General features: G+C 43.9%; 1 protein-coding gene and 1 long non-coding RNA gene across 5 annotated transcripts in view; both read right to left on the reverse strand.

The window, feature by feature from the left end:
* SUSD6 (sushi domain containing 6) overlaps positions 1-14796 on the reverse strand; it is a 102120-nt gene that overhangs the window by 39942 nt on the left and 47382 nt on the right. For 3 of the 4 annotated variants that reach the window (XM_064658312.1, XM_064658311.1, XM_064658313.1), the window contains exon 4: positions 10568-10597. The exons of the other annotated variant lie outside the window; for it this stretch is intronic. In XM_064658312.1, coding sequence (XP_064514382.1) covers positions 10568-10597 — 30 coding nt within the window. The remainder of the gene's footprint in view (positions 1-10567; positions 10598-14796) is intronic. 4 annotated transcript variants of the gene reach the window in all.
* LOC135415877 (uncharacterized) lies at positions 1972-10561 on the reverse strand. Its single transcript, XR_010431318.1, has 2 exons — positions 7004-10561; positions 1972-2308 (listed from the first exon to the last, which is right to left on the reverse strand). It is a non-coding gene; the product is annotated as an uncharacterized LOC135415877 (long non-coding RNA).

Raw genomic sequence — 14796 nt, forward strand, 5'->3', positions numbered from 1 at the left:
AACCACAAAAGCTCCAGTTCTGCAGGCACTCTCCCTTGGTGCCACTAGCTAACCAAAGTCAGGAGAAAAATTTCCTCCATATGAAGCAACTAATTAAGTCAAGAGTTCAGCGGATGGAAACAGACTTAATGATAAGATGCTTCCCTGCTGTCCGGATGTAGAACAGACATTCATTTTCATCCTCTCAAATCTCTCCATGGCAGCTGATGCAGGCAAGCACGAAATACTCCTGACCTGCCACAGACAAGCGGCAAGTGGCCAGAGGTATGCAGTAAAATAGTTAGAGATTTGCTCACCTTGACTGCTGTCAGAGAATGAATCTTGTCACAATATCCCTGATTAGCAGCTTACATCAGTCCCTTTTTGTTTTACTAACAGCAAGAATCAAAGATGTTAAAAGCAGCCCTACCTGTGTACCACATGACATGCTGCAATGTCCCATTTCCCCCACGCTGTCACACCACTGCCTACCCAAGGACTCAGCTCATACACAGGATCACCTCATGACTAAAAAGACCCGGTTAAAGTGGAACCAAACATGACCAAGGCAATACTGACAGAAAAAATAAAGAAAAACAAAAAGGACAAAACAAAACACAAAAACAGTGCTCTGAAAAGTGCTCCAACCCTGAGGAGTCTCCACAGCTAGAGGCATGTGCCAAGAGGCAGTCAGTTCTCCAGAGTGCTAAGAGGGGGCAGAACTCACAGGAGCTAACCTCTTTCAGCACAGCACCCACACTGCACCTCCAGTGTGTTCACCCACTAGAGGCATGGTCTTACACCAGCAGACAAGAATCTGGCCCCCACTGCACACACCTCCTCTCCCACACAGTCGAAGTGCACCAACACTGCCTGACTGCTAGTCTTGTGTTCTGCCTCTGTTTGTTTCACTATTGCTCCAGTGACAAAATTGAACAAGAATCCTGTACCAATAGAGAGCTCAGCTCTCCCAGCACCGTATATCTCCTCCGAGTATTCCAAAAGTGGAGTCTAGCTTACTAAATTATATGGAAGAAACAGTCACCATCAAAGCACAACTGTCAACTGTCAACTTAAAGAAAACATTCTGAGAAGTAAATGCAAATAAAGAGACAAAGTGGGAAGGCTCAAAGGTCAACCCTACTTTGGGATAATGGCAATAACATTTGCAGCAAGACTAGTTTGTTGGGAACAGCAAAGAAGCAGACGACTAAAACAATAAAATTGGAAAAACAAACTTACCACCCTTCATGGGTTTCACTAAGATTTGTACTCAAAGGCAAAGTCATCACAGTTTGTGACTACGTTCAGATTTTTCAGCTTAAGTATCAAAAAATTAATAGTTTCCTCTTTTGAGAGAAAAGTGACAGTTGAACCTAAACACTCATATCCTAAAGCTTTTATCTTTTCTTAGTATCTTATAAACTAAGTCAATTACACCCAAGAAAGTGTTTACAATGAAACCTGAACATTGTTCTTCAGGAGCATTCAACTGTTACTTTTGCTAGGGAAAGCAAAAGGAGTGACAAAAGGGAAGTACTAGCTTTAGGATAATATATGGCATTACAGTTACTTTACATACTTTGCCTGTGCAAAAGAGAAGTAAAGATGTGCTGCAGCATAATGTGTAGCTCAGCTCAACTCTTACAGTACTGATCATTTTCAAGAAGCACATCAGAAGACCTAAAACTTGAACTACTGGAGGCAGTTACACAACAGGGGCATCCCTGAGGCTCCAAGTTTCAAAGATAGCTCTTCTGAAGATATAAGTGGAGTGGTCCCATAGAAACTGCTATATCAGCAGCTGTGAGTTTTGTATGACACACCAGAAGCACATTCCTAAAGGCCTCTGCAGCATCAGCTATGTTTCCCAGAGATAAATCTCCAGGATGCTGGTGGTCCAGAATAAAGGCAGCATCAGAATTCCCTAACCCACTCTAATATAATTTCATTCCACACATACAGTGACAGACAGACCCCACCATCAGCAAAGAGTGTCGACAAGGGTCAGGCAGCTTTAATAGGCTTATCTTCTTTACAAAAAGGGTTCTCTAGAGTTGGTGAAACAGACAAATGCAGGATGGGGGGAAGAGCAAAGCAGCTTTTAACTATAAAACTGAATACAAACTAAGAAAAGCTGAACTTTGAGAAAGTGAGATACTACTCTACACATGGCAGCAATTTCCACTTGAAATTCCTCCCTATATCTTCTTTCACACACAACTGCTATATGGTCTTCCACAGTTTCTCACTCCTCAGATCACCATCCATGACATTAGAGCACTCATAGGCAGGCACAGCCAGTGCTCCAGTAACTGGCATCTTTACCCTGTTGTCATGGTTTGAGATAGTCCCCAAATCCAATTCCCTAGCTCCATCCCCCTCCCACATCTCAACCTAATGTGAGATGGGTTTTTCCAGACAAAACACACCAGACTCAAAGTGGGGGAAAGGGAATATATTACAATGACTGTACAAATAAATATAACATCACATTATACACATGATCACAACTATCTCTACCATGACATATAGTATTTACAGTGGATCAGGTCTCCTCTCCCCTCCAAATAAAAGTCCAAGAAGAAAAGAGAAAAGTCTTTCTGTCACTTCCTCAGGCCACAGTTCCTTCATTTCAGTTTTTTGTGGCACTGGTTAGTGTCCTTCATTTTCCTGAGGCAGCAGATTTAAGTGTGGCAGTCAGGATTTTTGTTCTTACTTTGTGGAAATTTCAACCCCGAGCCCGAGCCTTCAGGGGATTTCCTTGTAGATCTTCACTCCTCTTGAGTTAGAACATTGAAGGCAGCTTTCAATTCAGTCTTACCAAAGCTCTTCTGCTCTGTCTCATGCATGCAGCAGTTGTGGCTGGCTTTCTGCCAGCACCCACAAGGGAGGTATCCAAGTCTCTCTCTCTTGGCCCCATCGCCTCACAACCGAGGGGTCTTCGTGAAGGTCTGGTATCTCTTGCAGGGCCTTTGTGCCCTGTCTCTCAGGCTGCCACCACGGCAGCAGTGCGAGGGGGGGAAGCCAAGGTCAACTCCCCCTGCATTCCATCTGGCCGTCCCGGTCCAGCTCCCGGGACGCTCTGAGCTTCTCAGCTTCTCTCTCTCTCTAGTGCTGCATACTCCAAGGCTCCTCTAAAATAGGAGTCCATGTCCCTCTTCTCCAAGAGGGTCTCCAAGGGAGTTTTGGGGGATCTGGTACAGTCTCTTACCCCAAACTCTGTCTCTCTGCTGCTCTCTTCTTCTCCTCCCTTTCCAGGAGTCTTCTCTCCGGTGCTGCATGTTGTTTCTGCTGCTTCTTCAGTTCAGGTCTTATCTCTCTGGCTTTCTGCCACCGTTCCTCTGGTCAGTCCCGGCTGCTGTCTGTACCCATGGAGAAAAACGTCTCCCGGCATAACTACAGGCACCTAGCCCAGCTTTATGCTGTTCCAGGTCCCTGCAGCCCCCAGCCAGAGGCTGGGAGGCCCCAGAGGGCCCGAGGGGCTCAGAGCCCCTACCTCGTGGCTCACAACATGGCCACCACTTCTCAACAACCAAAAACTACAACTCTTCTCTTCCGGTCTGGTTGTGATATGTTTACATTTCTGCAGGAGCGCCCATTGGGCAGAATTTCAAAACTTCCAAGGGTTTCCACCCCTTGGGGTCTACCACTTCTCTTGGCCTCTGGGGGAAAACAAGGTCCAAACCACGACAACACTCCACCCCTCGCTCCTGCGAAATTGTCAACATATCACAACAACTTAAAAAAAACTCTAATCAACATTCAATCTTCAATAAACTAAAATATAATCAAAATCTCTCTACTACACATCAATAAAACATTATCACAAACTTAACTCTACTCTTGGTACTTAACTTACATTACTATAGTCTTACTCTTACTCTACAATGGTACAGTCTGTGTTTTGTCTGGAAAACTCTTTCAGTTACCACAAGCATCATGGCTCTTATCTCTTTCCCCCTGATGGTTCGAAACCATCCTCTGCTACCATTTATGTCATGGTTTGAGATAGTCCCCAAATCCAATTCCCTAGCTCCATCCCCCTCCCACATCTCAACCTAATGTGAGATGGGTTTTTCCAGACAAAACACACCAGACTCAAAGTGGGGGAAAGGGAATATATTACAATGACTGTACAAATAAATATAACATCACATTATACACATGATCACAACTATCTCTACCATGACATATAGTATTTACAGTGGATCAGGTCTCCTCTCCCCTCCAAATAAAAGTCCAAGAAGAAAAGAGAAAAGTCTTTCTGTCACTTCCTCAGGCCACAGTTCCTTCATTTCAGTTTTTTGTGGCACTGGTTAGTGTCCTTCATTTTCCTGAGGCAGCAGATTTAAGTGTGGCAGTCAGGATTTTTGTTCTTACTTTGTGGAAATTTCAACCCCGAGCCCGAGCCTTCAGGGGATTTCCTTGTAGATCTTCACTCCTCTTGAGTTAGAACATTGAAGGCAGCTTTCAATTCAGTCTTACCAAAGCTCTTCTGCTCTGTCTCATGCATGCAGCAGTTGTGGCTGGCTTTCTGCCAGCACCCACAAGGGAGGTATCCAAGTCTCTCTCTCTTGGCCCCATCGCCTCACAACCGAGGGGTCTTCGTGAAGGTCTGGTATCTCTTGCAGGGCCTTTGTGCCCTGTCTCTCAGGCTGCCACCACGGCAGCAGTGCGAGGGGGGGAAGCCAAGGTCAACTCCCCCTGCATTCCATCTGGCCGTCCCGGTCCAGCTCCCGGGACGCTCTGAGCTTCTCAGCTTCTCTCTCTCTCTAGTGCTGCATACTCCAAGGCTCCTCTAAAATAGGAGTCCATGTCCCTCTTCTCCAAGAGGGTCTCCAAGGGAGTTTTGGGGGATCTGGTACAGTCTCTTACCCCAAACTCTGTCTCTCTGCTGCTCTCTTCTTCTCCTCCCTTTCCAGGAGTCTTCTCTCCGGTGCTGCATGTTGTTTCTGCTGCTTCTTCAGTTCAGGTCTTATCTCTCTGGCTTTCTGCCACCGTTCCTCTGGTCAGTCCCGGCTGCTGTCTGTACCCATGGAGAAAAACGTCTCCCGGCATAACTACAGGCACCTAGCCCAGCTTTATGCTGTTCCAGGTCCCTGCAGCCCCCAGCCAGAGGCTGGGAGGCCCCAGAGGGCCCGAGGGGCTCAGAGCCCCTACCTCGTGGCTCACAACATGGCCACCACTTCTCAACAACCAAAAACTACAACTCTTCTCTTCCGGTCTGGTTGTGATATGTTTACATTTCTGCAGGAGCGCCCATTGGGCAGAATTTCAAAACTTCCAAGGGTTTCCACCCCTTGGGGTCTACCACTTCTCTTGGCCTCTGGGGGAAAACAAGGTCCAAACCACGACAACACTCCACCCCTCGCTCCTGCGAAATTGTCAACATATCACAACAACTTAAAAAAAACTCTAATCAACATTCAATCTTCAATAAACTAAAATATAATCAAAATCTCTCTACTACACATCAATAAAACATTATCACAAACTTAACTCTACTCTTGGTACTTAACTTACATTACTATAGTCTTACTCTTACTCTACAATGGTACAGTCTGTGTTTTGTCTGGAAAACTCTTTCAGTTACCACAAGCATCATGGCTCTTATCTCTTTCCCCCTGATGGTTCGAAACCATCCTCTGCTACCATTTATGTCATGGTTTGAGATAGTCCCCAAATCCAATTCCCTAGCTCCATCCCCCTCCCACATCTCAACCTAATGTGAGATGGGTTTTTCCAGACAAAACACACCAGACTCAAAGTGGGGGAAAGGGAATATATTACAATGACTGTACAAATAAATATAACATCACATTATACACATGATCACAACTATCTCTACCATGACATATAGTATTTACAGTGGATCAGGTCTCCTCTCCCCTCCAAATAAAAGTCCAAGAAGAAAAGAGAAAAGTCTTTCTGTCACTTCCTCAGGCCACAGTTCCTTCATTTCAGTTTTTTGTGGCACTGGTTAGTGTCCTTCATTTTCCTGAGGCAGCAGATTTAAGTGTGGCAGTCAGGATTTTTGTTCTTACTTTGTGGAAATTTCAACCCCGAGCCCGAGCCTTCAGGGGATTTCCTTGTAGATCTTCACTCCTCTTGAGTTAGAACATTGAAGGCAGCTTTCAATTCAGTCTTACCAAAGCTCTTCTGCTCTGTCTCATGCATGCAGCAGTTGTGGCTGGCTTTCTGCCAGCACCCACAAGGGAGGTATCCAAGTCTCTCTCTCTTGGCCCCATCGCCTCACAACCGAGGGGTCTTCGTGAAGGTCTGGTATCTCTTGCAGGGCCTTTGTGCCCTGTCTCTCAGGCTGCCACCACGGCAGCAGTGCGAGGGGGGGAAGCCAAGGTCAACTCCCCCTGCATTCCATCTGGCCGTCCCGGTCCAGCTCCCGGGACGCTCTGAGCTTCTCAGCTTCTCTCTCTCTCTAGTGCTGCATACTCCAAGGCTCCTCTAAAATAGGAGTCCATGTCCCTCTTCTCCAAGAGGGTCTCCAAGGGAGTTTTGGGGGATCTGGTACAGTCTCTTACCCCAAACTCTGTCTCTCTGCTGCTCTCTTCTTCTCCTCCCTTTCCAGGAGTCTTCTCTCCGGTGCTGCATGTTGTTTCTGCTGCTTCTTCAGTTCAGGTCTTATCTCTCTGGCTTTCTGCCACCGTTCCTCTGGTCAGTCCCGGCTGCTGTCTGTACCCATGGAGAAAAACGTCTCCCGGCATAACTACAGGCACCTAGCCCAGCTTTATGCTGTTCCAGGTCCCTGCAGCCCCCAGCCAGAGGCTGGGAGGCCCCAGAGGGCCCGAGGGGCTCAGAGCCCCTACCTCGTGGCTCACAACATGGCCACCACTTCTCAACAACCAAAAACTACAACTCTTCTCTTCCGGTCTGGTTGTGATATGTTTACATTTCTGCAGGAGCGCCCATTGGGCAGAATTTCAAAACTTCCAAGGGTTTCCACCCCTTGGGGTCTACCACTTCTCTTGGCCTCTGGGGGAAAACAAGGTCCAAACCACGACACCTGTTCTGCTTCTGCCTTCGGATTTCTGCATTGAAGCATCAGGCCCTGGAAGGAACACACGCTTTTTAACCCTGTAGTTCTTAAACTCTGTCAGTGACTCACTAGTCAGTCCTGTGGCATATAGAAAAGCCTCAAAACCTTGATGTTGTAAAGGCATCCTCCTGCATTAAGATACTCTTACCAACCCTCAAAAAATAAATACACATATATTGATATTTTACTAGAGTCCTCCCTCCCAAGGCGATACTATTCTCAAGCGTTGTAATCTGCTTGCATAACTAAAACACTACCTTCTTTTAGGATTTGCACTTAACCACCAAGCCACTAATTGGCTTTTTAAACCACCAGGATATTTTTCACAACTCCACCTCTGGAAACATTCCCCCTCCTGTTTTACTGCTCTCCTGTCCCCCTGCTCTCCTTCCCAGAATATTATTCTCTACTGATCCTCATTCACCTTCAATCTTTTCTATCACCTTCTTACAAATCTCCATTTGCGTCTAGTCCTTTTCTATGCCTGCCGAGTCTCCAGACAGATCCATTTCCTTCAAGATATTGTAGTTCTACCTAAAACAGAAAAACTTCACCTGTTGTCTCATCAGTTGACGCCTCTGCCGAAAAAGCAGAAGAAAAAAAAGTTGTCTAAACAACAAAATTGGTAAGATCACAAAACAGTTTTATTCTCTTTCTGATGGACAGTTTTATGACTACCTATGGGTATGTCTGACACAACATTCTTTATACACCTTGTTAGTCTTCCTCAGGACATAAAAAATATTCTTTCTAGCCAGAAAAGCAGCAACAGCCTCTGACTTTCCAGTTATGACACTGCACACATCAAGGCTTACCCTGTTCCTTCCCTGTCTGTGACTGTGGCTGAGAACTCAAAACAACATCCACTAGAGGTGCTTATCTCACTACACAGCAAGGTAACATTTTTCAAATAAGACATACTTCTCCCTGTACTGACAAATAAAATATGTATCTCAAAAGCGGCAACAATGTTTATTTCTGCTCTCAAACAAGAAAGATTTCTCCCAATTCAATTAAGATGACTGCTAGACCTAAAATGCAGAGCCCACAGGATTTCAAGATGCTCTTTTTTTACCCTACTGTTCAATTCTTTGGCTTCTGCTGCCATTGAAATGCTTCTTACTATGCCGAGGGGATAAATACACTTACTCTTGCATTCACAGCATGGCCCTATAGAGAAGGAACACAGGAGGCATCTCCATCCAGCACCAGCCATGCCAAGGTACACAAGCAATGAGGGACTAGACAGTCTTCTCAGCACAGGAACTCCAGAAGTTCCTCTCCCCCTTACATAATAAAAAGATCACTGTACTAGGCTGGGTCAAAAGTTCATCTTATTCTTCAGCAGTTTAGCAACAAGCCCCCTCTAGCTCAATCCACCTAGCACAACCTATAACTCACCTAAGCAGCCCCATACCTAAGGAGTTACTTCAAATCCCTTCAACAACATTTGGAAGCAAGCAATTCAATAGTCCTCCAACTCCAGTAAAACACTTTGCAGAGGTAGAGCCTCAGGGGAATTCCTGTTTGCAGAGGAAGATGAACACTCCCCAGAGGTTTCAGTTCATTAAAAGGAAAATGTGTTTTTAGATGCAGATCAGCACACACAGATAAGCAGGTACAACCTCTTGAGACAAAGCCATAATCCTGTCACTGGGTTCCAATTACTCTCACAAAGGTACAAACATTTCTGAGCTAGCTGTTCAAGTGCCTTTAGTATCCTATCCTATCCTACTCCTGACAATCAGCAGCTTGTTATGAGCAGTGTTTTAGCAATCCTCATGGAGACACAGATTGATGGGTTTAACACAGAGTCTTGACAGATTCAGCAACAAAAGCTGAAGACTCAACAGCCTACAGCTTTTCACCTTGCCCTACCACTTGTTTCTTCCTTATCACCCATGTCAGATTGTTGAGGACATATCCATAGCTTTACACAACACACACCAGCTATTCCAGCAGTATTCACCCCAGGTTGAAGTTTGCCACAGTTCCAGAGCAGATTTACTTCTTGCTCTGCCATCCCCGCTGCAGAATCAGTAACAGTTGGCAGCATAAACACCACACTGCTTGTAGTGCTACAGCTAAACATAAGGGCTGGAGAAGCAATGGCAGACATGGGTTAGACAGACAAAAAACATTCCACATATCCTAAAAACAATGTCTCAGTAGCAACGGTTACCAATGTAAGATTCAAAAGGGACAGAAGTAGGAAAGGAATTGTCAAATGGCACAAGGTGATAGCAAGCAAACTTTCTTCTATTGCACTGCCAGGACTTTTCCCATGATATGAGGAAGAAACTCAAACTCTTCCCAAATGATTGGCTCAAGCAGATAAAGAAGGACTCAGTGATAGAAGGAAGCTGAATAAGAAGACAGAGAAGTTTGCATCTTCAACCTTGCAGGCAGCAGTCAAAGGACACCAGGATGATGATGAGTCAGAACCTGCACTGTAATTCACAAGTAATTTCTCTCAAAGAACAAATGTCGTTCAGCACCCCTTCTGCTTCCCTGTACAATGAAGTTCCTACCAGTTTCCATCGTTCTCATTTTAAACCAAGAAGCTAAGGTGAATTGGACCAGACAACTCTTGAGATTTTTCAAAAAACAGCTATTTTCCTGCTAGCAACCATGGCCAAGAATTGAAAGCCCCTTAATACTATGTATGTGTGATACCACTCTTCTTCTCAGGAGTAAAATTCAGACATTGGATAAAAGTTGATGATTCAGAGGATTCCATCAGCTCTTAAATCCCACTTTCTAAAGACCAAAATTTGGTAGGTGGCAAAATTTCTCTCTCACACCTTTAAACTCCTCATTATCAATCCATTCCCTTCAGACTTTGTTCCTGTATTAATTTTTCTTTTTTTTTTTTTTTGAGGAGAAGGGAAAGTTCAGACTGAACAGATCAAATTTCAGAGTTTAACAAAGATCTACAGAAAATTTTATATATTTAGAACAGATAAGGAAGCCAAATAAGCTTTCCAACTCCTTCCAAAGTGGCATTCATCCATAACATGCACACTGGAAAGATCTGACTTTTTCTGAGCATATGAAACAACAAGCAGGAGTATACAATGGAAAAGATCAAGATTCATGGTCTGTGATGAGATGTTCAGTTTTCTTGATTAAAGGAAAAAAAGATTTTTTTGCCTCAGCCTGTCCTGCCTATCCTCTCAACACTCTATTGGTCCTTAAAACTCTCACAAGCAGCATCTCCCTCTCCACTTCAATGAAACATTTATTCTGATTTCTTGTTTTCTTGAGTCATTTGAAGTTAAACACTATAGAAGGCACGGGGATCCCTTCAAGCACCGTGAAACATATGAAGTTGATCTCCCTCTCAAACTGAGAGCAGCCATCTTTCCCAAATACAAGGGTCAAAAACGGCAATGGGACATAGGGATGAATCTCAGCCTATCCAACACAACAAGAATTATAATGGGAATCCTAGCTCACAGATGCTTATATTAACCAGTAAAATAGCATACTCATTTCTCACAGTACAGCAGTGAATAAAAGTTGACTCACATGCAGGTCCTTTGGATTTTCTGAGCCAATCTAGGAGAGACAAAAGGAAAATTCAGGATTAGTATTTAGCTATCATGGTTTAAACCAGCAGTTAGTTAAACATCACAAAGCTTTAATTCACCCTTCAACTACTAGAACTGGTTAAAATTAAACAAGTTACATGGCTTCTTGAGATCCCTATTACTCTCTTCAAGGCAGTTACTTAAATAACACTGCATGGATCAGTGTGGCAGCAGTGTGAATATTATTATTTGGATAGTCTAATTCTAGACCTGTCTATATCTGCTTCCTAGCCACCTTCGTGGCCTGGCCATTATTCCACAGCTCCTCACCATGCTCTTCCATACCACTCTGCTCTTATTAAGCTCTCCAAAGGGACTGGAAAGAGGAATTGCACCTGAAAATGCTCCTCCTTCCCTCCATGGAGAACAGCACATTGCTTTGGGATGACCCTGTAATTTCTCAAAACCCACACTTACGTGAAGCATACAGGTTGGAATCAGGATCATCTATTCATGCATGACACCTCCCCACATTTCTGTCTGGCCATCCAATGCTATAGTGTCCTTGTTTTCATGACCATTGAATTCACCCCTAGCTGCATTAATGCCTTCCTTTCAGCTGCATAATCAGAGACAAAGAAAACCTCTGCTTTGCACAGATTCCCAGAGAATAGGAACAAGTCTGAATCTGCTCAAAGACTGGAGTGCGCTCTAACAAGCTGTTCTAAGCAATGCAAACAAATACCAGCGGTATCCAAGAGCTTCTGTGCAGAATAACCTTGGCACTGAAAAGACCTTACAACAGCAAGCAGCAGATTGCCTGCATTTGCGTCAGAGACAACACACAGGAATGAAGTTGTTTCACTTTATTCAAGCTCAATTTATGAATTCCATGGCAATCCTAAAAATTAAAGAGCTAACTTTATAGCATTTCACAAGTGCAGTCAACAAAAATCAGGCTGTGTCTAAATCTAAATGGACTTAGATTCCCTGAGCCCGCATTACTGTTAATTTTTAAAGGTTAATGTTTAAACTCTCTCCTTTATGGGTATTGATATTTGCTTAATTCAGGATGTTTAGTACTTTTACCAACACATTTACTTGCATTTCCCAGGACCAGGTGATGCTATTATCAATAATGAAAGGCCCAACTTATGTTTTGATAGGTTTCTGACAGCGCTAGTTATGCATCCAAGAAAGATTACACCATTTGGAACATAAATCATAGGAAGCTTTCAGAGTATTTTAGAGACTATATGTTAAAATTTAATGAACAACTTAATCTGATCCATGGTCACTCTTCCAAAAATAGCCTGGCCAGACATTCATCTCATTGTGAATGAGATATAAACACAAGGCCTTTGAGAGCTTGGGGATAACTTTAAGAGACAGAAACAGTAGGAAGATGGGGGGGGAATTTAAGAAAAAAAAAAATCAGAGCAACAAAGAAAGAATGGAGAAGCATTATCTGTAGAAATGCAGACAAAAAGGTTGTCGTTGCTCCTCTCCAACACTTAAAAATTCCCCATCTCTATCTACTAAGTGTCCTGGCTGTTAGCTACATTCCAGATGAACCCTCAAAGAAAACAAGAGACAGAGGAAGAACTAAGTCTCAGTATTCCTGAGGAGCTTTCCAAGTCTCCTTGCCTTGTCACTCCATTATTTCCCCCAAATAATCTTGGAGAACTTGCCAGATAGGGAAAAAAGGTACAACAGTGATAAAGCTAAAAAATATTTCTGAACAACACAAGCTTCCACAAATCCTCTTCTGGCATAGCTGCACTGCTTGCCCATCACCAGATGCTGCATTTGTTTTGTGTTAAAATATGTGCAGCGGTTATTTTTATATTTGTGGATATCTTCCCACGAAGAGGGAGCAGTTTCCCCAAATTCTGCAGTGTGCTTAGTGACTAAGCAACTTACCATATTCGTCTCATGGCACTCAAGGATATTAGGATAGAGCGCTTGAGACAAAGTGTTGAGGATTTTTCTTAAATATCCACGCATAAATTAAATCAATTCATTACCAGAGGACAGAGCAAATGCTTGCTGACTGACTGAAAATGAGTCTGCCCTCTGCATTAAGCACATGGCAAAGAGAATACATTCCTGCCCAGATCATGAATATATCTCTACACTTCCTGGAACTCAAGCAAAATTACTGCAATACAATATCCTCATATGGTTTTATATATAGGAATCACAAGCTCTGCTTTCTCACTCAGAGCTGAGCCAGCTATTGTCTCCATGCTTGTCTGTCTTTTTATGAGAACATTCTTCAGCTTTTGTAGCAATTGTGAGCATGTCACATTGGCCCCACATTCAAGATAAGCATTACTGGCCAAGAGATTTAATACAATATCTTGCTTCATGTTAACATCGCTTTGCTCTGCTTGTTCTGAATGACTTTGCTATGTAAAGTAATAAAGTGAGGATGGCGAGGTGGTTGGGGGACAAAGACAAGGGAAAGATGATTTTCCAAGCGCCTCAACAGTGCTCTTTGTTTCTCCATCTGGCTCTGTGCTCCTCAGCTGACTTGCTCATTAATGTTACTCATGGCTGGCGTGCTCTCCAGGTGCAGCTCCCCGGGCCCAGGATGCATCGCTGAGCACCCCTGTCCCTCCCAGCAACTGGCAGTTGGGTTGCTACCTCCCAGTCTCAGAAAGCCCACATGTGGAAGTGCTCCTCAGCAAGCCCTTCCCCAGGATTTTTGACCTTGCATTTCTTGCTCTCTGCTATGATCCTGGCCCCCCTCCATTTTCTCACTTCCCCTACAGGAAGCAGTTCATGCCTAGCCACTATAATCCTATTTAGCTGATGATCTGCCTTCATCAGTTCACCACAGCTGGTCTCAGATTCTGAAGCAAAAAACACAGAAAGGGAAACACAATGAAGAACCATTCTTGGGTCTTCTGACATGCTCAACTAGTGCTTTTGTAATGTGACTGGATGCCTCAAAAACTATATTGAAATATTGTGGCAGTATTGTGGCAGTTTTTCCCCATCCAGCAGCTGTGTGCAGCACAAGGCATTTGCACACTGATTACAGACTCAGCTGAAGGTGCTGCAGTGTGTAATGGGAGCTTCAGATGGGGAAGGTGCACTCTAGACCCAGGCTGGGAGGCACATCTGATAGGCCTACATCTGAAATGAGGCAGTGACACTATCACCACCACCAACAAGGCTAGAAGAAAAAACAAGGACAGACCAGATCCAAAAAGACCTTGTGCCTTTGCTACTCTCAGTAACTGTCTGTGCCAATTTGTCACTCTCAGATGTGCCACCCCCACTCCGCATTACCTACAAAACCAAAATCAGACCAGTAAGACATACAGGTCTGGGATACTCGATTGCAGCAGCCTCTCCCTTCCAATTGAAAGAGCTAGAAATACTAAAAGGAAATCAACAACTCGTCCAGCAGTTTTCAGCACCAGCAGGGTTTTCCGTACAGGATCACCTCAACTGTAAGTGCATCTGGCAGCTGACATTTATTCTGCTCTACTACACAGAGGCCAATTCAATCTTCACTGATGCTGAAGAGTGTTGGTCATGCAACCTTTTCAGGTGCCATGATATGTCAGATAAATAGGACCTTTTAAAGTTATGTCAAGAACTGAGGTTTCCTTTTAAAAAGCAAGCTATTGTTCCACATTGCAACAGCTGCAGACGTCAAATCTATGTGTCTTTTTGTGACTAACCTCCTTCAAAGCTCTGTGCAAGAGCACACAAAGTTATTCCTTCCATCTCATGCCACCTATGACCAGGTATCTCTCTACAAAGAATAGATCATGGCTGGTCTGAGGAAAAGAAGACACACTTCAGGGTACACTGGGTAAACAAGCACATACTTCATATCACGTACTACCTTCCGAGTATCTGGTATATTTTCTTCTTTCACTCATTTCTAAAACACAGATCCCTCATCTCTGATGATATATCATCCCATTCCAGTGCTATTTACACTATTCACAACACTTAACCATCACAGAAACATCAAGAATTTAGAAAGGGGAGAGGGAAAACTGAAGCTGAAAAGAGGATCCAAATGAGGGATGTAGGTAGCAGGTGTTGAGGTGTCAGAAGACAACACACAAGGAAACATCGAACAGATTCATAAGCTGTGCAAAGAGCTGAAGACAGTCTCTGCTTCTATTACTTCACGTGAGCAGTTGCTACAGGGCACACAGATAACACTGTCTACATGAGAATTTCATTCAACCAAAATAT

This window comes from Pseudopipra pipra, chromosome 6 (assembly GCF_036250125.1).
Source record: "Pseudopipra pipra isolate bDixPip1 chromosome 6, bDixPip1.hap1, whole genome shotgun sequence".
NCBI classification, from domain to species: Eukaryota; Metazoa; Chordata; class Aves; order Passeriformes; family Pipridae; genus Pseudopipra; species Pseudopipra pipra.